This window comes from Balaenoptera ricei, chromosome 2 (assembly GCF_028023285.1).
Source record: "Balaenoptera ricei isolate mBalRic1 chromosome 2, mBalRic1.hap2, whole genome shotgun sequence".
Lineage (NCBI taxonomy): Eukaryota > Metazoa > Chordata > Mammalia > Artiodactyla > Balaenopteridae > Balaenoptera > Balaenoptera ricei.
Genome location: NC_082640.1, coordinates 97,087,368 through 97,113,094, shown reverse-complemented (window position 1 = coordinate 97,113,094; position 25,727 = coordinate 97,087,368). Strand labels below are relative to the sequence as shown.

The 25,727-nt window shown below is 37.3% G+C and overlaps 2 protein-coding genes across 5 annotated transcripts in view; one reads left to right on the top strand and one right to left on the bottom strand.

The window, feature by feature from the left end:
- MYEF2 (myelin expression factor 2) overlaps positions 1 to 1,776 on the bottom strand; it is a 33,764-nt gene extending 31,988 nt beyond the window's left edge. For both annotated transcript variants that reach the window (XM_059913356.1, XM_059913357.1), the window contains exon 1: positions 1,474 to 1,776. In XM_059913356.1, coding sequence (XP_059769339.1) covers positions 1,474 to 1,634 — 161 coding nt within the window. In that variant the 5' untranslated portion in view covers positions 1,635 to 1,776. The remainder of the gene's footprint in view (positions 1 to 1,473) is intronic.
- CTXN2 (cortexin 2) lies at positions 1,244 to 25,727 on the top strand. 3 transcript variants are annotated; one of them, XM_059913353.1, is made up of 4 exons: positions 1,244 to 1,798; positions 17,140 to 17,254; positions 24,586 to 24,669; positions 25,295 to 25,727. In XM_059913353.1, the coding sequence occupies exon 4, from the start codon at positions 25,352 to 25,354 to the stop codon at positions 25,595 to 25,597; it is 246 nt and encodes an 81-aa protein (XP_059769336.1). In that variant the 5' UTR covers positions 1,244 to 1,798; positions 17,140 to 17,254; positions 24,586 to 24,669; positions 25,295 to 25,351; the 3' UTR covers positions 25,598 to 25,727. The 3 variants fall into 3 exon arrangements, with proteins under 3 accessions (XP_059769336.1, XP_059769337.1, XP_059769338.1); XM_059913354.1 differs by lacking the exon at positions 24,586 to 24,669; XM_059913355.1 differs by lacking the exons at positions 1,244 to 1,798; positions 17,140 to 17,254; positions 24,586 to 24,669 and adding an exon at positions 24,251 to 24,329.

Genomic DNA, 25,727 nt, shown 5'->3' with positions numbered 1-25,727 from the left:
GTCCTCTTCTGTCTAGCTAAACCCCAGTGAGACTTTAAAAGGGATTAGAGCCTTTTAGATCTAATGGAGGTTTAGATACCAGCTTTATCTGTACCAAGAGTATTACACTAATCATACCCAAGTATAGCACGGCTTCTCTCCATAATTCAAGGCTGTACTTTTTGTTCAGGAGGTGGCAGGCCCATATTTAGGTATAAACAAAATGCTTTTATCATTCTACTAGTTTTCATTCGTATTTATGATGCCAAATCCCTGAAAGCCCACATTTTGGCAGGCAGGGTAGAAAGTGCTTCATTCACTTTCTGGGTCTTCAGTTACTAAGTGCACCAGGTTCCACCTCTGTTTTGCCTATAAGATACTGCCTATCCCATTCAAATCCAGTTGAGAGCAAGAGTGCATAACAGCTGGGAGACCTACCTTATCTTATCTGCAGTCAAACCTTAAACAGACTGGTCCAGGTCTGTTCTTACACAGGTTCTTATACAAAAGAAAAGTAAGAACATTTACCTTTCCTATTTTTGTGTGAGCATTATGTTCACTTTCACTTTCTACTAAATTTAGTGTTTTCACTAAATTATTAACATACTTTCAACTTCAGGTTTAAAGAGCTGGGCATGTGCAAATCAAATGCCTGACTTCATATTCCCCCTATATAACAAGAACAAAGGGGAGCACAGCACTATTATGGATTCGAATCGACTACATTCTTTATCCGTACTGATGACAGCTGCAATCTTAAAAGTAGTGGGTTTTCTTCAACTAAAAAAGATCTTATTTTACCATTTTACCAAAATTAAGATCCTACCATCCCGCACTGAGTTTTTTTTTTTCAATAGCCTGCGTGGCTGACAAACATGGGGAGGGAGTTGGGGTGGGCGGAGCAAGGCACCACGCACAGTTCCCTTTTTAAAGTACCTCTTAGCAATTCAAGGGTAACAATGGATTCAGTCTCACAGCATATTACTAAACTTCCTCTTGCTATAGATCAGTTAAGAAATGAATACATACTTTAGAAAACAACAACAGTGAACTTATAAAGCTCAGAATGAGGACGGGGAGATGGGAGGATATTCCTTTTACAAACGTCTTCGCTGGTTAAGAGAAAATGTCCGATGATGTCATCCCTAGTTACTCCCTAGTGATGAACACTAACTACTGGCCTTTAAAAGGGGGACCATTTTTCTGCAAACCGTGGCGGCCGCAGAGCTCTGCTTAAAGGTTTTCCAGCCTAAGTCAGGGAAGAAGGGGTGACTCGCGGTCCTGGGCCAGAAGCAGGGGAGGGGCGCCAGACCCCAGGCCCACACCCGGGATCCCCCGCTTCGGGGCGGGCGGGGAGGGTCCGGGAGAGGGCCGGCTGCACCTGCACCTCCCGCCGCCCACGGCCCAAGGCTCAGCCCTGCGTGGGGCCCCCCTCCGGTCGACTTCCCGACCCCCCCCCCACCTCGTCCCGGTCCCCAGAGGAAAAGACAATACATTTTAACGCCATTGGAGCTGCTGCTGTGCTGCGGCGGCTGCTTCTCCTGCTCGGGCGGGTGAGCTTCTCGCCGAGGCTCGCCCGGCGGCTCCGCGGGCTGCCGATGCGGGCTGTCGTCGCCAGCTGCCCTAAGCACCTCGGGCTTGTCGGCGTCGGCCATCCCACCGCCACGGCCTCCGCCTGCGCCGCCTGCGTTAAGGGGCTCCGAGCGCCACAATGGCGGCGGCTGGGAAAGCGGTAACGGATCCCGATTTGAAAAGGCCCCGAGCGCTCAGTTGCCCGGATCTCGCGAGAACCGGTCGGGCTTGGAGACTGGGAGATGGTGTGAGCTGATGGGGGGGAGGCGGTGGGAGTGCGGGGGGGAGGGGGTGGGAGTGCGGGGGGGAGGGGAGGAGAGGGGAGGGGAGGGAGGGGAGAGGGGAGGGGAGAGAGGGGGGGAGGGGAGAGAGGGGGGAGGGGAGGGGATGGGGTGGCAGGTCATGACCGACGCGGCCGCAGTCGGCCCTGCTCCAGCCTGGGGAGGGCTTGATTTGTACAGAAGCCCCTGGTGGGGCCGTGTTCTGACCACCAGCCCCATCTGTCGTTTGGCACCCAATGGGGTCTTCGCTTTAAAAATTCGGCTCTGGGTGTTCGAAATCCCTAGAGTTCTGAAACCCAGACTATTCTAACCATTCCGTGTAGGGGCAGTTTAAATTAGAGTAGCACACACAGCTTTGCATCTTTAAAAACGTCTTCAAATCTTCAGACTTCCCTTAGAAATCCTTTGAATAATGCAAATAAATCACTAGCCACTTCAATGCCTATGCACCCTGTGGACATTCAATAAATAGTTATTGATGACAGGTTGCAATTCACCAGAATGAATGGCTTTGAATTTCTTTGAGTTCTGGTTGTTCTTGAGAATGACGCCATGAGCTTACAAAAAGACTAAAGTTTTTAATTCTCCAGGTAGCAATCAATGAGGAGAAACTATACTTTTCATAAGAAATCTTCTACTAGGTTGGCCAGTAATGGACATTTTGGTTTTGGGTTGTGTTTATTATATGCTGATGGAAATTATATTTGAAGCAGTTATAGGTTCTCAAACAAATTTAATTACCATATGGAATTTTAAAATATAGTCATAGAGTTTTTCCTCTAAGTATGAAAAAGAAACCCATTAAACTTAACTCCTAACTTGGGAGTACTATAATAATATTTCATGTTGAAATAAACTTCTTCAGCTGAAAAGTTCAAAGACTTTACCAAATCTTTCTTTTCATAAAGAGGCAAACATGTATGATTTACATGTTTTGCAGAATATCATGCACACATTAGCAGTAAAGCTGTATTAGAAACTAACACTCAGGTAATACATAATTTCTTCACTTTCCCCCATTCTTTGACATTTCAATGTGTAGGTTTTTTCCCTGGACTAAAAAATGCCATAAAACATCCAATACTATGCCAGAAGAGTTGAGCTACTTCATCAAACACACACACATAAGAATCAGGACAATTTTAATCATGATGAGTACAACTGGTAAAATACTGCTGTTTAGGGTGCTACTGACATTGTTTCATAAACACAACACAGGCTATTACAGATGCTGCATGAATTGTTTCTCTTCAGTCAATCCCCTAAGATTTAGCATTCGGAGTACAGAAAAGGCATTGGATTTTGACACAAAAAACCTGGGTTAGAACCCCAGCTCTGACACTTTTTGCTTGTAACTCCTTGGGCAAATCACTTAACTTCTCAATCTTTCCATAATAAATAAGGATAATAATACCTACTTAGCAAGATTAAGATGAGGATTAAAAGCAAACACTTTATGTAGGGCAGAGTGCTATATGAATATAAAGTAGTATTACAATTCCCTTTCTCCAGGCTGAGCAGGGTTTTAGTCAAAGAGAAGTCAGGTGATATTCATAGAACTGAACTGTAGGTACTTTGAAAACATTCATCACTCTGTTATTCTTTGGCTATTGTTGAATTTAAGATAAAAACTTAACCCTGCAGTCTCTAATATAGTACATTCTTGCAAAATCCTTCAGTAGATTCAATTTAATATTTTTAGGAGGTCTTTATGCTTAAAATAGAGTAGTAGGCACACGAGGAATACAAAAATGAGTACAGCCTATTCTGTTGGGAGAGAACATTTATAAAAAGCACTATTTGAGTGCTGTAATAGAGATAAATGTGAAGTATAATTAAAAATTTATTTAGAAAAAGAGGAAACTGGCTTGCATGCTGTAATGTGCTAATTAAAATATTTCATTAAAATATTTATCTTGATTACTGAGCTTTCTGGCAGCCCTTAAATGGTGTGCCTAAGACAAACACCTCCCTCACTGTACTTTAGCCCTAGTCCTGATAAATGCATAAAGAGCAGAGGTTAATTTCTATAGGGGGAGCCGTGAGAACTTCATAGAAGAGCTGAATCTCAAAAGATGGAGAGGGCTTCCCTGGTGGTGCAGTGGTTAAGAATCTGCCTGTCAATGCAGGGGACATGGGTTCGAGCCCTGGTCTGGGAAGATCCCACATGCCGCGGAGCAAGTAGGCCCGTGAGCCACAATTACTGAGCCTGCGTGTCTGGAGCCTGTGCTCCGCAACAAGAGAGGCCGCGATAATGAGAGGCCCACGCACCGCGATGAAGAGTGGCCCCCACTTGCCACAACTAGAGAAAGCCCTGGCACAGAAACGAAGACCCAACACAGCCATAAATAAATAAATAAATAAAATAAATAAACCCAAAGTTAAAAAAAAAAAAAAAAAAAGATGGAGAGAATTGGGGCAGCTTCTGAAGAGAAAATGATTAATACCTACTGTTCTGTCTGAGTGCTCTGTAGATTGATCTCGCCTCCCTCGCTTGCTATTAATATTGTACTTACCTTAAACCTGAAAAAAATAAAAAAATAAAAAATTTACTAACATCCTATCGCTACAATCCATTTCTATATTTTCCTTCCTTCCTTATTTACTTTTTTTTAGTCCATATACACATATACTGAAAAATCCTCGAGTTAATGCTTTAGCTTTTATCTTCTCACAATTCCTACTGCAAAATCCTTCCTTTGCAATTGCACAAAATGTATTACTGATACAACCTCACATAGTTTTCTCTCTTACAAATTGAAATGTGTGTGTTTACAGGTGTTTGTAATAGAGTAGCAGAAGGAAGGCGGAAAAGAGAGAGAGAGAACCATTACACATATCTGGAAACTTAACCCTAAAATTCCAAAATATTTTCAAATAATACTTTAATATGTGTATCATTTAGGAATTGTGTTCACCTGCTAGTAACAGAGCCTAGAAGTAACAGTGTCTTAAACAAGATAGAACTTATTACCCTTTTAAGTAAAATCAGTGCAGAGGGAGGCATTCCAGAGCAGATACAGTAGCTCCACAATGACCATGAACTCAGGTTTCTTCTATCTTAACCTTTCACCATCCTAGTGTGTGGCTAACATTCTTAAGGTCACCTTATGGTCCAAGATGGCTACAGGAGATCTAGGCATCTTGTCGCATTGGAGGCCAGAAGCAGTTCAGAAAAGAAGAATTCTATCCAGAAATCTCACCCAACACTTCAACTCACGGGTTAGAACTTGGTCACATGACACACCCAGCTGTAAGGGAGGGGGGCAAATAATGTTTCAGCTGGGCTCACTGCCTAGGGTTCTGCTACCAAAGAAGAGAATAGAGTAGCAACTAGCATCCTTTTAATTTGCCTTAAAGAACTGAAGGCAAAGACCAATAATATGAAGTCAAAGAAAAAGTATACTATGATTTTTAAGTCAGTTTACTTGGCTTTACAAAATGAAATGGCTGGATTTGGAGCCACTGTTTCCAAACTTTAGAGAATTGAAACTTAGAAAGGAATTTATAACTTTAAAAAATATAACAGGTTATACTGAAATCCATATATAGTTTACTTTTTCACCATAGAATTCTATGGTGAAAAAGTGGATGTTGGCTATTGTCACTGGAAAGAACAGGTTTATTCTGACAATTAACTACTTATTGTCTCTCTCTTCCTTTCTCTCCCTTTCTCTCTCTCTCCTTCTCCCTCCTTCTATTACTCTGCTTAACTTAGGAGTCTATTTTTTAGCATTCACCATTCTAAAATTACATACTGAAGAAAGTTCTCTACTAGCCAAGAGAAGTTTAGAATTAAGCAATTATCTGAATAATCCAGGCAGAAATTCCACTTTCACCTCAATTATTCAAATAATTCAGATAATACCAAGAGTTTTGCTTGAATTCCTTAGATAATTGTTTCATTGTTCCACTTTACAATGCTAGGGTCATTGCCCATCAACAGATTTACTATTGATTTTTGTAAGCAATATTGGGACAGTTTTTTTCTTTGGAGACTAAAGACTGCTGTAATTCCTGGTTACTTACTTGAGTCTCAATTTTTTTTCACGTTCTAATTTCTTAACTTAAATCACCCTGCCTTTTCCTCAATCTCATCCCAGTAACTCCATTAAAAGGAAGATCAGAAGAGCAAATTTCCAACAGCTCTGCCCTACCTCCTTTCCTATAGGCATAGTTACTCCCTCCTCTTGAGTAATTCCATGAATTAGGCTTCATCTGCCCAAAGCCATGGATATCATATGGTAATATTTTTAACTATTCCAAATTTGGTATCCTAACTCAAAGAGTATTAATGAAAATGGTTACTTTATAGCAAATATTGTTTTTAACTTAAATAATTGCCCCTTTTAGCAATATCATTCTCAATTTTCAATGACAACATTTAGAAGGGAAAATACATTTCTTGGAGTGTTGAATAATAAAGTTCAATCCACACACTGTCCTGCATATTTGAATATAATCCTATAAATGGTGATGATAGACTTAATAACTAACATAATCCAATTCCTCTTTTTATTTGGTAATAGAAATTTATTTAAATGACTGTGAATACTGCCAAAAGTCCACATTTCCTAGCCTCACTTGCCACTGTGCATGGTCACGTGACTATGTTCTGGCCATTAAGGTATGAGCAGAAATGTTGTGAGGACTGAGTAGGAGGTTCCTTAGAAGGAACTGACTTAACTGGAAGAATGGCTTTTTTGTCCTCTCTTGCTTCCTTCTGCTGCTGGCTTGGAATGGAGAAATGATGTCTGCAGCAATAGCAAATGTGATGGACCATGAAGTGACCTTATGACTGAAAGCTAAGTACTGAGGATGGCAGAACAGGAAAATAGAATTAGGGTCTCTGATGACACCATGAAGCCACAGTAACAATGCTCACATTCCTACCTCAAACTTGTTTCCAATAGGAGGAAAATTTCTATCCTGATTAATTTGCTACTATTTGGAGTCTTTCTATTATGCACAGTTGAACTTAATCCTGATGGTCATAATTTTTTATTGTAATAACCAATTTGCTTAAATAGTTTCCTCTACAGTGTGGTCACACAAATACTGCTTTAAATTTATTTTCTCTGAGGACATCATTCACGTTTGTTTTTATTTGTTCCTTTCCTGTATGCTGTAGAACACTACAAGTTTCCTGCCTGATATCCATTCTCCCTTTTTTTCTTACTGACAGAATCACAATTTTGTCTAGTAGCAATATGCCCAGCTAAAGTACTGGGAGTGGCCATAGGACACAACTCTATCTAAGAAGTTGTAAGGATAAATACACTTGGATTCTAGAAGGATCTTTCCTAATAAGTTCTTTGCCCTCCTTGTTTCCTGTGAGGCTAGAGGGTGAAGTATCCCTCTGAAACCATGAGGTAACAGGTTTGAGGACAAGAGCCACAAGCTAAGGATGACAAATCAGAAAAATAGGAGTCTGGAACACCAATGACCTCACAGAGCCATTGTGTAATCCCTAGACTGCCTATATCCAAACTTCTTGTTTGGGGAGAGAAAGAACCTCCATTGCCTTTAGGCATTGCATTTGATTTCTGTTACCTCATTTTCATGAAACTGAACAGAATCCAAAAATTCTACCCTTTTGCAACCCTTTAAAACAAGGGTTACACCATTCCTGATGGCTGCGTATGAGCCTACTTTGTTGGAAACAATATTTTTTCAGTAGTATACAAATGTTATATATTTTTTTCATGGTGTATTGTAGAATGGTAGGCTGAAGTGATTTCATGTCATTATATTTCAATTCACAAACTGTTTAAACATGCTAAAAATATATACGTATATACGCACAACTATACACATATAGATGTATATAAACAAAGTTGACTAGGTATATTTTCATGATTTTCATTTCTTGCTTTATTCGGTAGTCAGTCAGGAAAAGAATTAAAGCTTTCGATCCAGCCGTAGATATTTCATGTAGGAGCTAACGCACAAAGACAGAGGTTTACACAATAATTAGTAGGATTGATGGAGCAAAGGTCTAGGAGCTATTGCTAGGGTTTGAAAAATTAGGAAGGGCAGCAATCATGGGAACCATCACCAATTATCTTTGTTTCATGTGGCAGCAGATAAGTGTCAGAACTTCCTTATGCCCAGAAGCTGCTGGCATAACATCTCATCTGCCATTTGCTGATGCGTACAAGGTTGCTTCTGCTGAGATTGGTGGTTTCTCCTCTCCCTGCCCTTAAATTTTATACCAGTGCCTCTCATTAGTAGAATTTAGGTTGGAATACTGCTGGCAACAGAGTCTGAGAAATGTCTCATACAAGGGAGAGATTAGAAGCATGAGGATGGGGCTTCCCTGGTGGTGCAATGGTTGAGAGTCTGCCTGCCAATGCAGGGGACACGGGTTCGAGCCCTGGTCTGGGAAGATCCCATATGCCGCGGAGCACCTGGGCCCGTGAGCCACAACTACTGAGACTGCACGTCTGGAGCCTGTGCTCCACAACAAGAGAGGCCACGATAGTGAGAGGCCCGCGCACCGCGATGAGGAGAGGCCCCCGCTCGCCGCAACTAGAGAAAGCCCTCGCACAGAAATGAAGGCCCAACACAGCAAAAATAAATAAATAAAATTAAGAAGTGTTGTAAGAAAGGTTTAATTTGGAAAAAAAAAAAAAAAGCGTGAGGATGATGCTGAGTATCAGTGAGTAATATTTGGTACAGTGTCTAAGCCATTCGGTATATATTCTGAGGTATCCCAAAACAAAGGAGAGAATAACTATATTTATTTGTTCATCCATCCATTCATTCATTGTGTCTGTTAGACGTAGGAATCCCTGCATCTCTAAATAAGGTTAAATATGTAAAAACATTTGTAATTTATGTTATTCTTTTGAGTCCATTAACAAATCTCAATTGTGAATTTCCCAAAGTATCCTTCAGATTATGCATGGTATTTCTGTCTGACAGTCCCAAAGTCATCAAGGAAATATAGGCTTGCATAAGTGTCCATTTACTTCAACCTTGATTTCTGCATCTGGACTCCTAGTATTTCTGGAAACTAGTGCCAAAAACATTTCTGAAAAATCAGATCTTACTCTTCCCAACTGTTTATTGCTTTGAGCATCATCTAAAGTCTTGGGGCAGTCATAGAAGAGTTACTGTGGGGGCTTCCCTGCTGGCGCAGTGGTTAAGAATCCGCTTGCCAATGCAGGGCACACGAGTTCGAGCCCTGGTCCGGGAAGAGCCCACATGCCGCGGAGCAACTAAGCCCGTGCGCTCCAGAGCCCGCGTGCCACAGCTACTGAAGCCCGAGCGCCTACAGCCCGTGTGCCTCAGAAAGAGAAGCCACCACAATGAGAAGCCCGCACACTGAAACGAAGAGTAGCCCCCGCACAGCAACGAAGACCCAACGCAGCCAAAAATAAATGAAGACTTGACCTTTAAAAAAAAAATCTTTCCCTGCTCTCCAGTGCATTTTCAATAAAGTTGCTTAACTTCAAAAAAAAAAAAAAAAAAAAGAATTACTGTGTATATAGAATACTATGTAAAAAATATTGAAATTAATCAGTCCTCAAAATATCAGGTTTATACTTTGTCCTTAAAATCTTCATAGTTTTAAGTACTGTTTTATACAATAGCCACTAGCTTCAACTTATTTTATACCAACTTTTATGTAGTATTGAGCTAAGGTCCCTTTGTAGGCCTTGCCAATCTCACTAAATACTCATTCATCTTAGCTTTGCTTATGAGAGGTGTGAGCTCAGTTTAGCTGGTTTAGTTTCAGAAATCTGATATCAAGTATACAAGTGTTTCTTCTTTAACAATGCATGCATTTCTGAAAACAAAAACAAAAACTCATGTCCTACAAAACCATTCCCTAAAAATATCTGGCAACTTAAGAAAATGAATAGACAAACTCAGACTGGGATAAAATCTTTGCAAAACATGTATCTGATAAAGGCCATATTTCCAAACTATACAAAGAACTCTTAAAACTCAACGATAAGAAAACAAGCCCCCCAATTAAAAAGTGGGAAACCATCTGAACAGACACCTCATCAAAGAAGATATACAGATGAAAAATCAGCATGAGATATTCAACATCTTTTGCCATGAGAGAATCGAAAATGAAAATGGCAGTTAGATACCACTGCATACCTACTAAAATGGCTAAAATCCGAAACACTGACAACACCAAATGCTGATGAGGAATGTGAAGCAACAGGAACTCTAATTTATTGCTGGTGGTAATACAAAATGGTACAGCTACTTTGAAAGTCAGCATGGTAGCTTCTTACAAAGACACATATACCCTTACCATACAATCCAGCAAGCACACTCTTACTTATTTACCAAAATGAGTTGAAAACTTATGTTCATACAAAAACCTGCATGTGATGTTTATAACATCTCTATTTTTAATTCCCCAAAATTCAAAGCAACTAAGATGTCCTTCAATAGGTGAATGGCTAAACAAACTATGGTATATCCATGCAATGGAATATTATTAAGTGATAAAAAGAAATGAGCTATCAAGCCATGAAACATCATGGAGGAAACTTAAATGCTTATTGTTAAATGAAAAAAAGCCAGTCTGAAAAAGGTAAGAGTCTGTATGACTCCATACATATATTCTGGAAAAGGCAAATAATAGAGACAATGGCTTCCAGGGGTTAACATGGTGGGTTAGGGGGAAGGGGAGGAATGAGTAAGTGGAGCACAAGGAATACTTAGAGAAGTGAAATTATACTATAATGCTGGATACATGACATGCATTTGGCAAAACATATAGAACTGTAAAACAAAAAGAGTTAACCCTAGGACCTTAGTTAGTAATAATATATCAATAGTGGTTCATCAATTGTAACAAATGTACCACCACTAATGCAAGATGTTAATAATAGATGAAACTGTTGGGTAAGGGGGAAAGAGATACATGGGAACTTTCTGTACTTTTTTTTTTTTTACTTATGATATATCAGGTGATTTTTTAAAATTTACTTTTTTATTGGAGTATAGTTGCTTTACAATGCTGTGTTCGTTTCTGCTGTAAAGCAAAGTAATCAGTTATATATATACATATATCCACTATTTTTTAGATTTCCTTCCCATTTAGGTCACCACAGAGCACTGAGTAGAGTTCTCTGTGCTATACAGTAGGTTCTCATTAGTTATCTATTTTATATATAGTATATATATATGTCAATCCCAATCTCCCAATTCGTCCCCCCCGCCCCCCTTGGTAACCATAAATTTGTTTTCTAATCTGTGACTGTATTTCTGCTTTGCAAATAAGTTCATCTGAACAATTTTTCTAGATCCTACATATAAGCAATATTATATGATATTTGTCTTTCTCTTTCTGACTTACTTCACTCTGTATGACAATCTCCAGGTCCATGCATCTTGCTGCAAATGGCATTATTTCATTCCTTTTTATGGCTGAGTAATATTCCATTGTATATATGTACCACATCTTCTTTATCCATTCCTTTGTTGATGGACATTTAGGTTGCTTCCATGTCCTGGCTATTGTAAATAGTGCTGCAGTGAACATTGGGGTACATGCATTCTTTTGAATTATGGTTTTCTCTGGATCTATGCCCAGGGGTGGGATTGCTGGGTCATATGGTAGCTCTATTTTTAGTTTTTTAAGGAACCTCCATACTGTTCTCCATAGTGGCTGTACCAATTTACATTCCCACCAATGGTGAAGGAAAGTTACCGGACTTTCTGTACTTTCTGCTTGATTTTTATATAATCCTAAAACTATCTAAAACATAAAGTTCATTCAATTTAAAAAACAACTGGCAATATTTAGGGAAAAAAATCATGTTGGGGAAAAACCAATGTAAAACCCATGAAACTTCACAAAAACACTACAAAAACATTTATAAACCTAATGAAAATACTAGCACAGTTGAAAATACAAGTTAAAATATACATTACAATATATCTAGAACTCCACAAAATTTTTTTTAATTAAGAGAGAATGATGAAAAAGTGTAAGGAAAGGGTGAATTATGAAAACAAGGACAAATGCACAAAGATCAGGAACAATTACTCAATATGCATTTTCAAGACAGAGCATATGGCCAAATTGAGCCAAGAGGAAGAAGGAAGAGTGAACGAGCAGTGTGTATAGGACTGCTTTCCTCCACAACTTGCTGCATTCAGCTTTGTTAGTGGACTTAGAGTTAAACTGCTTTTATTTGGTAGTCAAGACACTAATGTATTGGGGAAAATCGTGTATAAACCAACCGATTTTCACATTCTTTTGACATCCCCATTCTTTTGTCAATTACATATTAACTGATTCATATTACAGAAACATACACTGTAGCAGAATAAACTGATTCTATTTCTCTGTTTCTTTAACCCAGCAAAATAACTTACACCAATTAAATATTATACTGTGGTTATGGCTCACACATTCATGGAGATTGTGCCCAAGGTACCCTATCATAGTCATTATAAACAGTAACTATAGAAAGGACTTGAAGTACAGTCTAAATGAAAGGCTTATGGGCAGTAAAATTAAAATCAATTAAATGAAACTTCATTTAAATAGTTCACTCTGAACTGACACATTTAGTGCAGTTTTCTTTGCAGAAAAGTTTACCAGCAAAACATAACATCTCATTTTCAATGGGACTCATCAAATAGACTTGCATTAGATCATTATCTACACTGAAGTGTCATATGCTCAATTCACTTATGAGTCCACTTACTTAGATAATTTCTTCACTGTTGACAAAAATCCCACTGTCATTTTGTAATCAAATTTAATCATCTTATTACAGTACTCTCTAATCCTATTTCAGCATATTCAGCATTGACTACTCTCTAGAGATGGTAAAATGACCTAGAGGAAGAACTCCGAGGAAAGAAAATAGAAAACTAATAGGGTGGTTTTAAAAATACAGGACTTTAAGACAGTCAGCACTTAGTTGTGAAACTGAGAATGAGACCATGGACCATTCATTTATAGCAGAAATTTTTAAAGCATTCCTTGGATTACTCTGGGATTACAAAAATGGACTTCCAAGTGGCCATGAACACTCTGAATTGTGAGTGAAATTATCTGCGTGTGTATATTTTTAGGGAGAGGGCATATATTTCCTATTGAAATTTCAAAATCATTCTTAATCCTCCAAAAAGATTAAAACCACTTATGTAGAAAATAAGGCATAAGTACCTAAAAATTCCAAAACAGGAATGTATTTTTAGAAAGCAAACAGGTGACTTTTGGACATAGCTAATTCTCTAATACCACGTAAAGCTAAATAAGCGTTGGATTAATTTTTTAATGTTTATAACAAAAGTAATTCACATTTGTCTTTAATATATTTTTTAAGTTGTGCATTTGTAAGTTGTAATATCCAATATTTGAGTAAATAACAATATTTTTCAAATAGAAAAGCAGAGCTACTCTGAAACATTTTCGCTCAGAAAGAATAAACAAACTTAAGCCAGACAAGATGTAGATTTCCATGAAAAGCTGGAGGTAACATGTTGGCCTAATAAGTTCAAGAGAGGATCCCACTATAGAAAACTTGAGAGCAAGAAGTCAGCTGGAATCAAGGTGAGTAGAATTCATAGCAAGCAAAATTTTCCTCTGAAAAGAATCCTGAGCTGACTTGTTGGAGGAAATTCTTGCTTTCGGTTCCTTTGTGACACCCTCATACTATAGTATATTCATTAGAATGGGGATGTCATGTTCTTTAAATTTCTATAGTTACCACATCTTCTAACAAGGTAGATAATTAATACTTCTGCCCGCTGACATAAGAAAAAGTCCTAGTCATACAAGGGACACTATTTAGTGTATAGAAGGAGAAACAGGGAAACGATGTGTTTTGAAATAAAGTTGATCTGTAGTTATATAAAGTGAAATTTTCTTCTACTAACAACATTTATTTTTTAGTCATAATAAATTAGATTTTTATCTTCATAGCTAACTAATCATTTCTTCTATACTTAATATCTTGTTAAAAACAAATTTATAAAACAACCATATATATTCACCCAGTAGTCAACATTTTTTTGCCAAAAAGTAGAGAAAAAATTTACTTATTTACTTATTTTTTTATTTATTTACTCCATTTATGATTCCATGAGGACATTTATATGAGGACACACATTAAAACAGATAATTAAAAGAAAATAATATACCAATACCTGAGCAAACAAAATTGCAGTATTCAAGGCAATAAAGAAAGAACACACATATAGAGGCCTGAAGATCTTACACAGTTACTAATTTTTAGCTGTTAATTTGACCCTGACATCCCTGGTAACTAAAAGAAAAGGCACATGTGATCAGCTACAGGATATATACTGTATATAAGAAGAGAACACACCACTTACCTTGGGATGATTTAAGTGAAGAGGAGGGGTGTGAGAGTTCAATTCATGAAACTGGTATTGAGAGAAATGTTTTTGGAGGGATGTCATATTAGGAATAGTAAAGGATGTGTTGGGCAAGTCTTTAGTAACAATCGCATAGCAGACATAGAGCAGGCTGTGTAAGCTAAGGATTGCTTTATATAAAATACTTGCATATAAGCTGTAAGTGTAAAGTCAATGCATAGTAAAGGCAATTAATTTGGGAGGAGGTCTAACCAATGCCACCCATATATTTACCTTTCTAATAATTTGGATTCCTCTGAAAATAAATCATAGACAATCCAGAAGTACAGGTTAACCATGTGTGCTTTAGAAAAGTGTTCATATATATCATATCTTTCAACAATTTGCAATTAAAAGTTGGGCAGCAGAGATTGGCAATGACCTGAAATACACCTGTATTTTAAATACACCTGGGTTTTTCTATTTTGCTATTCTTCATCACTTCTTTGGCAATGGAGAATAAAACATACATTATTAATCTCTATGCTTCTATAGAACTTTGTAGAATCTGCCATGTTGTTTTGCAAAATACCTCATCAAGGGCAGAGACCAAATCTCATTCATTTTTGTATCCCAGCATATAGCAAAGGAAGTGGAACATAATTGATGTTTAATCCATTACACTTTCCTGAATGAACCACTTTGCAGACTTTCCAGAACATCACCACTGTTCATATAGCTTGAAAAAGGTCAAGGTCATGCACCAGCTAACACCAAGGAACCTAATTTATAGTCAAAACTTTCCTTTGGCATCAACTCAAAAGCATTAACTGAAAGCACTGTACAACTGATGTAGGTATGGATTTTTTTAAAAATCAGAAAATCATCCAGAGGATGATTTCTTCAAAATCTAAGTATAAATGTATTATGTCAATGATATGACAGATCAGATTTCATTCAAAAGGTCTGTGAAACAATGGTCCTCTTCCACTTTCTAAACTGGGTGAGAATTAGATCTATAATGTCTAAATTTTTAAAATCAGTATCATGAGCATTTACTACAGAACCATATTTTAAAGTCATAAAATGACAAGTTTAAGTCTTCAATCATGATAACAAATTCTTGGAGTGGGGCCTATATACCAGTAGTAGAATCACGTAACTTGTTTCTGCTTTCTTAAGCTTGGCTTGCAAAGAGAATGGGTGATTGCAGATCATAGTATGGAAATATAGAGTGGAGCAAACTGTAGCATGTGTCTAGACAATGTCAAAATCAATCAAATGATAAATTCATAAACAGTTTGTTAATACTGTGCAAATAAAATGGTTAATCTCTGAACTTATTTGAATAGCATATCCTTGCAACAGTCTAGAAACATACAGAGAATAATAGATGAAAGATAATGACCTCCTTTTGCATACTCTGTGGGTGACTGCATGGCCAGAACACAGTATCTCTAGAACCTTGTTATTTTAAGTTTAGTCCTGAGACCAGCAACCTCTGGAATCACCTGGGATGTTGTTAGAAATTCAGAATCTGAGACCCAATCTCACACTTACTGAATGAGAACCTGCATTTTAACAAGATCCCCAGGGGGTTCACATTCAATTTCAAGAAGCACTGCTCTAGTATATAGTACCAAAAATGGATGTGGCCCTTAGCAAGCTTAAAAAAAAGAGTCAATAAAACCATGGCAATGAACATGTTCCCAGAAGAAGACACTTCTTCTACTCTCTTCCTTGGTGGGCCTATATTATAGGGTGTTTAATAGTTTTAAATGAAAAAGAGTAAGTTTTTTTGAGTATAGTCTTGTATGAACTCACAGTCATACATTGCGCATTTTTTGTAAGACCATGAAATTTCCTAATTTAGTAAATACGCTAAATGAACATAAAGTTTGTCTTCACTTTATTATTGAACTATAGCACACTTTTACTTGTTTTCAGCATTTTTTTACATGAATAATGACCTAATTCTGCATCTACACTTTTCCCAATCTCTGAATAGTTAATAATTCATAAAGTAATGATTAAGTTTTAAAGGAATCTACAAGTGTTTGCAACTTGTAGGTTCTGGATATAGTATCCAAAGATGAATAGAACCGGAACCTTACAACTGAGTTTGTTTGCCTGTCTTTGTTTTGTTTTGTTTTGCTTTCAATGTGGTTTAGGTTTGGTTTCTAAATATTCAACACCGTTCAGAAAACGTGTCTCACAACTTCCTGTGGGCTTTATCGGAGGGTTCCTCGCTTGCTGTCTTGCAGCTCGTCTGTGGGAGCTAGGTCATACTACGCAACGTTTCAGCACTACGGACAGCGCCTAGGCACCTACTCCTAAGAAGAGGAGGGGATGCTGTTGGGTTTGCATAGGCAAGGCGAAGGGTAGGGAAAAATAACTCCAAATGACGCATGCGGTCCCCAGTTAAGCCAATACACCCGTCATCCACGTCTTTCCTTTATAGGATGAGAAGAAAGACGTAGGAATTTATTGCCTACTCCTCGACTGAGACTGCAGTCACCGAGCACAACAAAATGCCCGCGGCACAGCTATTGATGCAGACAGAAGAGGAAAACAAGTATTTTAACAATACATTAATTAACACCTCCACTGCCTTAGAAAGACAAATAGGTGATGAACTCCGATTGCTAACCTGCAAGTGTGATATGAGTGAAAATGAGCCTTTTTTAATTTTTTTGCAGAGCTGAAGACTATGGAGCCTGTTGCTGCCGTGGCCGGTTCCCTACCCCCTCTCACTTCCCACCGCTTCTCTCTCTCACAGACACACACGGTCAGACGCCCTCACATACGCACACGCGCGCGCAAATATTTACACACTGCCACATGGAAGAGATCCGTGCACATTTTCCTGCAAATATACTCGCGCGCGCACACGTACTTCGCGGGCGCCCACGTCTTCTGTCCCTCACCGACAGATACAGACATTTACACACGTAGGCCGGTAAAGCGCTAACCGCGGTACTGTGACTCCACGCAGGTTCCCCAGGACACGTCTTTTACACTGTTACCGAACCGATCAGCGAACACAGACAAACCTGCCAACACTTAAATCTACTCGCTGGATTTCATCTCCATGGCAACAAGCATGGACGGTGAGACGCCTCTCCCTGCGGAGTAACTTTCTCCCCCTACCCTTCGCATTAACTGACAGGATTCTAGTGCAGGTCCAGATGAAAAGCATGTCTCCTTTTCTTGTATTTCTGAAGCTGGGGAGCAGGAAAGGAGGTGGGGAGGGAGGAGAGGGGGAAGGAGTCTGTAGGTCTGCTGAGTTCAAATTCTAAAGAAGAAAGAGCCCTGATGTTTCTGCTGATGCTGCTGACAAAAGGAAAGAAAAAAAAAAAAAAAAAAGCGGATGTGCTGTGTGCTTGCTGATGTTTCTTCCATAATGTTTGGTAGGTGGTTTCTATGCTTCTTAAGTTTAATATGTCCAAAGAGAACTGGAGACAAACAAGGCAGAATGATAATGACAGTCCAGGTTTCTCTAGTGAGACATTTTGAGAATTTTCAGACCAGGTTTCCAGTGCTTCTGGGAAAAAAAAAAAGGAATGTCAGAGTCCTTGAGGAGCCATTCAAAGATTCTCTTAAGAGGGAAATTCTCTAAAGGTTGAAATCTGAAAGGTTGGGGGGAGGTTGATTTTGGCATATCTCAAGGTTTTGGATTCCTGGGGAGGCCTGAAATTTATGCACTTCATCATGATGATGACATCTGGGTTTGTTATTTAAGGTTTTCCTTTGATTCCAACATATTCCATTCCAAATTACTAACTAGCTCTGTGCAGATGTGGCCTCAATAATGCTTCTTTTTCCTCTTTTAATGGGATTTAATAATCTTGATATTTGAAGGGGTGTGTATATGGGAGAATTCATTATTTTTTAAGCTTGGGTTTTCCTATATGTCTCATTTCATTAAATTATGAATGTTCATATCATTAGCATTAGAGATTATTATATCTAATGACCAGTATCATAATAGTTTTCATCTAGAACACCATATTCCACTATAATAGTTATTTCAGATATATTGTTTGGAATATTATTAATAGATGAATAAACAGGAGAAAAAAAACCTGTTATTAAAATAAAATACAGGAATTTTTTTTAATAGGCACATACTTTTCAATATTGGTTTCTGCAGTTACACATTGTTGCATGATTAAATGACTATATGTTTCTGAAAAGTAAATTTTTATATATCCAATCAATAAACTTATTTCACAGAAAAAAAAATCGCACATAACATTCATGTATATGAAAGTCTATAAATCAGGTGTAAAAATACTGTTATCTTTGCTTGACTACTTACAATAGTATGATTTGTATGACTGGTCATAGAAAGACTGTTTTTGCTTATTTATTGGTTACTAACTACAAAGCAGCTCAGTGAGATTTGGGCCTATTGGTATCTACAGGTATACCCTTGGCCCAATCCTATGACTCATCAGAACTTAGAAATCCCAGTTCCTGACAATTGCCATGAAGGAAATAATGTGCTTTCAACTCATTTTCTCATTTCTAGAATACCTAAACATTGATTCCAGTTAACACGGCTTGAGGTAATATTTTATCATTTGCAGTAGTACTACAGATATATACTTAAATACTTCAATCATAAAACACACATAGACACTGATATTTAAACTGTACAATGTTGATAATTTTACCCATTTTTTGTGGCAGAGCATATTAAAGATAACTTTTACCACATAATTTTTCACTCTACTCTTATTTTGAAAATTCATTTCTTTATTCTCAAATTTTTTTTCTCATAAGGGTTTATTTATTTAGTTTTGTAACTTCATGGTCTAAATTCTCCCATATTTCTTTCATTTTCTATTTCCCTATAAACAGGATATTAAGATGATATTTTCCCTTTGAGGTAGTCATTAAAATGTCTGTTTTGGGACCTCCCTGGTGGCGCAGTGGTTGAGGGTCTGCCTGCCAGTGCAGGGGACACGGGTTCGAGCCCTGGTAAGGGAGGATCCCACGTGCCGCGGAGCAACTAGGCCCATGAGCCACAACTACTGAGCCTGCGCGTCTGGAGCCTGTGCTCCCAACAAGAGAGGCCACAATGGTGAAGAGGCCCGCGCACCGCGATGAAGAGTGGCCCCCGCTTGCTGCAACTAGAGAAAGCCCTCGAACAGAAACGAAGACCCAACACAGCCAAAAATAAATAAATTAAAAAAAAAAAAAGTATTAAGAAAAAAAAAAATGTCTGTTTTGCAGAACCTGCTAATTTTTTTTTTTTTTTTTGCTTCTGTTCCAGAGATTAGAGAAAGTGAAAGAAATGTATCTTTTATCCACAGCTGTCGAGTAATTTTGGATACCTTATTAATTATGAAGAAATCAGTGTTGTATCTGAAGACCTCTATTGATTCTTAATATTTTGTTATTACTCTTATATCATATTATGCTCTATATTAATTGAAAGGTGCAAAGCTCAGCACACTTAAGCAGTATATTCTCAAAAACATTAGACTCGGTGTTGAAATGAGACAAGTCGTTCATTTAATAGAGCAAGCAAAATGGAAAGTTTGGGCAAATATTTGAAAAATTTAGGCCTGAAAATACTGGTATTTTAACCACTACATATATGGCTTAAATTCCCAAGAGTATCTATTTTCTGAACATGTTGTTAGGCAATTGCTTAGCTTTTTACTTATTTGCTTGTGTGGACACAATGCCTGCAGCAATAGCCAGACTTTTTTTTTTCAGCATTTGAGTACTACCCTTTCAGGTGTTCTCCTTGGCTTGTATTTTGTTTTCACCTTTGGTGTAAGGTAGAATTTTAAGATGAATAGAAAAGTCTAAGTTCTTCCTTTTAAGATATTAATAAAACATCTGTTCACATGAAGTTCCAGGTCAAGTGTCCCCCATCTAAGTTTGGTGTATCGCCCTCCCTCCCACTTAAATATGGGACTTGAGAAATGTTTCTATTAAAATTTTTTTAAATTAAATTTTATGTTCAGGTTTCAATCCAGAATTCCAGTCATCAGAATTGTCTTGAATCTTGATTCTGTGAGCTAACTTATAGTTTTCAGACCCGCCTTGTGTCAAATTTAATAATCATCACTTCAATGTCTTCAATCTAGTTACTGTTCAAAAACACTGAAGAGGATGTAGATAGAGTTAGACCTTTGTGATACTACATTAGAGAGCTGTCTCTATGATTACAGAGCCCAATTTTTATTAGGATACTTCAGTGAACTATGACTCTACATAAAAATAATATTATCCAGGCATATCTCACCATCTTCCCCAAAAAAGATATCATGGGAGACTGTTAAATGCATTGCTGTGCTATTTGCATCAACTAAACCATGTCGATGTTATTTCCCTGATATTCCATGTTAGTAGTAAACTTTCCAAAAAAGAAGTGAATTTGGCATTACTTCTTATTAACCTCATCTTAACTTTTAGTGACTTCTTAAGTGCTAACAAATTAGCATTTAAATTAATCTTAATTAATTAATATAATTAATTACGGATTTGTAACAAAGATTAATTCCAAGTTACCAATATATAATTTTCACAATTTCCCATTGCTCTTTCTGAAAATTGAGACTTTGTCTGTCCAAGTCCATACTTCTGGCAGCACTCACATGGTCAGGTATTTCTCAAAGGTTTTTGCTCATCAAGTTATAAATCATCTTATCCTGGGAGTTTTAACTCATCTAATGCAGCTAAACGTTATTCTACTACTTTCTTGTCTCCTTTTATTGTTTGATTTTGGGGTCATTTCTAAAGAGCATTCTACATGGGTTAAAAAGACAGAAGTAGATTAAGTACTTCTGCCTTTTCTTTGTCAACTGATACCATTAAACCATCTTGTACAAGTAGGGGGTTTAACGTGTTATTGGTCAATTTCTTTACCTGAACATATTGTGTATGAAATCCTCTCATCTCAAAGCCTTTGCAATGACTGTTTCCTCAAACTTCAATGCTCTTCCTCCAGATATTTTCATGGCTCCCTTCTTGACATCATTCAGACTTCAGGTCAAATGTCATCTCCCTAGGGAAGCCTTTGCTGATTTCTTTAATTAAAGAAGTGCCCTTTATTCATTATCATTCTCTTTCCTCTTAACTTGCTTGCTGTCTTTCGTAGCATTTATGACTACCTGATATATAATAGATAGATAGATAGATAGATAGATAGATAGATAGATAGATAGACAATTTTAAAAATAATTGAGTCTGTCTCCTCCTCCATTCATTATGGCAGGCGCACATTGTTCTGTAGTTCATCATTATAATCCAGGACCAAAAACAGTGCTTGACATGGAGCAGATATTCAATATATATACTGGATGAATGAATAACTAAAATGTAATTGCTATAATCATTATTATATAATACCTTAACCTCATTCAGCTCCCAGTTTTTGTCCTGCATTTCATTTATATTGGTACCAACAATAGATAGCCAAAGAGGGCTTATAAACTAGCCACGAGACAACCATTTTCTGTTCTTCCAAGACAGTATAAAAAATGGTGACTTTATTCATTTACTAACAGTGGCTCCATATATCCATTCATTGTTTGTACTCCTACCCAATTGCAAAAGCTCTTGAAGTATCTTAGCTAAGTATCTTTGAAGTATCTTACCCTTCTTAGCTAAGGGTAACCAGAGCAGCCAAGTAATAAAGAAGGCAAAGTCAGGGGAAGAAGGGATAATTATACCAGAAGTCTTAAGCTAACAAAGGCATTCTGATTGAATACAAAATTTAACTATCTACTTCCTGGTAGTAAACGCCAAAATAATATGATGGCTACATACCTTTCCATAGATAATAAAAGGGAACTAACAAGGCTGATAGGAAAGATCTACTTTCCCTACCTTTGAATACTACAAATCATGTGAGTCTTTCTGGGAATGCTATATTAATCAATTATTTTAAAAAACCAGAAATACTGAACTCTGAATGAGCTGCTGAATTTTAATGTGTATCTTCAAAGCTGATATTTTTTAAATCAAAGTTTTCTTGTTCATTCCATTTTAAATATGTTTTCTGAATTTTAAAAATTAGATTTTTTAAAACCAGAACTTTATTCATCAAAAATTATATTTTTCAATAAATTTAGTTTAATTCAATTCAAATATTTATTAAATACCTACAACATGCCAGAAACTGTGGTAACTGCTTGAGGAGTAGTTATTTTTCCATTAAAATAAGTAATTCAATTCACAGATTGCCTAAGACTCTAGGAACAAAACATTATGCTGTGTTTTAACGTATGACAGACATATAACGTATGTCTGCCACACGTTAGACAAATAGTAATATAAAATTTAAGGGATTTTGTATCTCTAAGTAGGAAAATACCTTGTTTTAATTTAATAGTGAAAAATGAGTTGCGTGTTTTGTTGCTACAGCTAGAAAATGTCTCTTTTGGTTTGTTTGGTCAGTTGGTGGGTTTTTATAAGAATAACAGAGTCTAGTGGATTAATCACAAGCTAAGAGCCAACTGACTTAAGTCTTCTAATGATCAGTTATGACCCTGTGTACATGTCTACTTCATGATTTTAAAAAACATGTAAATAAATTTAGCTAATATCATAACTATACTCAGTTTAGGCTATTTCTGCATGGTGGCAAAATGAACTAGCTGAAAAATGCACAGATCATTAAAACTGCCCAGATGTTTTAATTATCGTGATACCAATTGTTGCAGGTTAGGTTCCTCAGAAACCAGACTCTGAGACAGAGAGTAGTGTGCAGGATGTTTACTGAGTAGTGCCCTTGGGCTCAACACCTGTGGAAGAGTGGGGAGTTAAGCAGGAGTGGGCAGAATTTGAACTGTGATGAAAGAACAGCCTTGGTTTTCCCCATGATGAACTCTAGAGCTAGAATGGTTCTTTTTTTTTTTTTTTTTACATATTTATTTATTTATTTTTAACATCTTTATTGGAGTATAATTTCTTTACAATGCTGTGTTAGTTTCTGCTTTATTACAAAGTGAATCAGCTATACATATACATATATTCCCATATCTTCTCCCTCTTGTGTCTCCCTCCCTAGAATGGTTCTTCAGAGTTCAAGATGGCCAGGCCTTTTTATTTTCACATTAATCAGTCATTGAAAACTGTTTGCTGTTGGAAGCGAAGTAACCTTGGGTTAACCTTGGGTTACAGAGAGGCAGCTCTCTGCTATTGAGACAATCCATGGAAGGAGCTAGCAGCTGAAGATTATCGGCTGGTAGCCCTCCCACGTGCTGGGCAACAAGTCCTTCACTGAAGGGAGTTTGTTTACTGTGTCCACCAGTAAACCAGGCTTATTGCCTCTTCTTACCTACATGTCCCAGGAAATAGTCAAATGGTATATAGCCTAGCAAGGTCATGGCTCTTGTGAAAAAAAAAATTCAACAAGTTACTTGGCTGAATCAGTCAAATGGTTGATCCAGCATCTCCATGTAGAAATATCCTTCTTCTCAGTTTGTCCACCCATTAAAAAAATGAACCAGAGGGTGTATGAATCTCAACAAAAGACCTTTAAATGACAAAGCAATAAAACTAAAGATTTGGTCAGAAAAAAAAGTTCTAGTTAAGTCCCAAGGTCATTAGATATTCAGTCCAGTCTCCCTTACTTTCTACAGGGTAAATTGTACAACAAGAGCTCAATCTTCAGAAAAATCACTCTGAAACACTTAAGTGATCTGACATTTTTAAAAATTAAAATATATTCAGTATACCATACTTATTAGGGTAGAAAAATGATTTGGTGTAAAGAAATTCAACAAATGGGGTTGAAACAACATTTTTTCCTTCTATTAAACAAAAAAGTCAAATAACCAGCATATCCCACAATGTACTGAATATTTCTAACACTTAAGGTTTGAAGACAGAGCTCTTTTGTAATCCAAACCAGTATGAAATAAATATTGTTTGATATTAACTCGAGTATAAGTTGGTGAACAATTTTGAAAGCTACAAGGCTTGTTCTTACTAATCACTCCCTTTCTCCACTCCCTACCTCCCATTCCTTGTTCTGTCTCAGTTGTTTTCTGAAAATTGAACCCCAAAGAACCCGAAGGGTCAGTCATTTTAATAAACACAGTTCTTAAAATTATCAAAAGAAGCAACAACAAAGACAAAAACACCAGCAGTCTATTATTCTCAGTTACTGGATGACAAGCTTTTTGGTGACAGTCCTCTCAAGAAGGGCAGCTGTGGGTTAGTAACCATTTAATTAACTAATCTTGATTTTTCATTAGTTAATTTAATTAACTTTAAGACAGCAAGTGGAAAAATCTATTTTGCTTCAATTCAACACACACTTTTGGAACACTTTTGCTGTAGTTTTAGACTCTCAATATAGTAGGAGCTTAGAGATAGTGGGAATCTGGTTGGCAAGGGGTCTGGGGAGCTTGACTTGCAGCTGAATTTCATAGAAAACATGCTGTTTAACTTGGATTTTATGTCTATTTAGGGTGTGAGAGCCAATGGAGATGGTGGTGAGATGGTTAATGGTCCACAACTACCGCAGCTTGTTACTTGCAAGCTACTATGTTGGGTACTGCTCTTTTTAACATAATTTTAAAAACACAATTTCTCTTTTTAAGAAATTAGCATTTAGTGTATGAAGTGGTAGTGGAAAAGAAAATACAAGAACATAAGTCTAAAAGCTAAGGAGGGGAGTGAAAAAGAAAGAAGATATTACACCTATTTAAAAGGATCAGAACCTATCAGACAAAATGGCATTGGAGATAGACCTTAAAACACGGACTTTAGAGAGCTTGACCAGCTTACACCCTATAATTATTGATAGTTTTATTGATACATGCAAAAATGAAATGAAAATTAGATGACAACTTGGGTCAAAGAAGCAATGACTTAACCATCTCGCAATGAATCAAATGCTTTTAGGGTTAATTATTTGACTATTCCCCTTCATACTTGATTTTATATTTAGTGTGCATAGGTATAGTTTTGTGTGTCCACAAAGGCAATTCTTTAATTACTATAATAGAAGTAGCATCTCCAATACTAATTTGATCCTGATCCATATCTGATAATGTTTTCATATATCTTTTGTGAGTTAAGTCAAGAGAGTTTGAAAACTGCCAGATTTTACAAAACAATTACCTACCTAATACCATGTATGGATAAAACTAAACTGAGTCCAATTTTGTATCTAGGCCAAGAGGTGACTCCAGCAGGAATTCTGAAGAGCCAAAATGATGTGACAGTGAATAATGAGTAGTACCTACTGTGGCAACTCTTCAGCTAAGATGAGTGTCAATGAAGTGTCAGCTTTCTCGTTGACTCTGGAGCAAAAAACTGGCTTCGCTTTTGTTGGGATTTTGTGTATCTTCTTGGGACTTCTTATCATCAGATGCTTCAAAATCCTGTTAGACCCATATAGTAGCATGCCTTCCTCTACATGGGAAGGTGAAGTTGAAGAGTTTGATAAAGGGACATTTGAATATGCACTTGCCTGAGTGTTCCAGCTTTATAGTTTTTAGGGTTATACCACTGGGGCGCATGGTGGACACAACTGTAATTTCCTTCAGCGTGCTGGAGGAAGATCATTTCATTCACTGAATTCAATAAACGTGTATGGTTAATTTA

Bases quoted from the DNA above. Each gene is read 5' to 3' on its own strand.
- CTXN2 (XM_059913354.1), top strand. From the start codon at position 25,352: ATGAGTAGTACCTACTGTGGCAACTCTTCAGCTAAGATGAGTGTCAAT.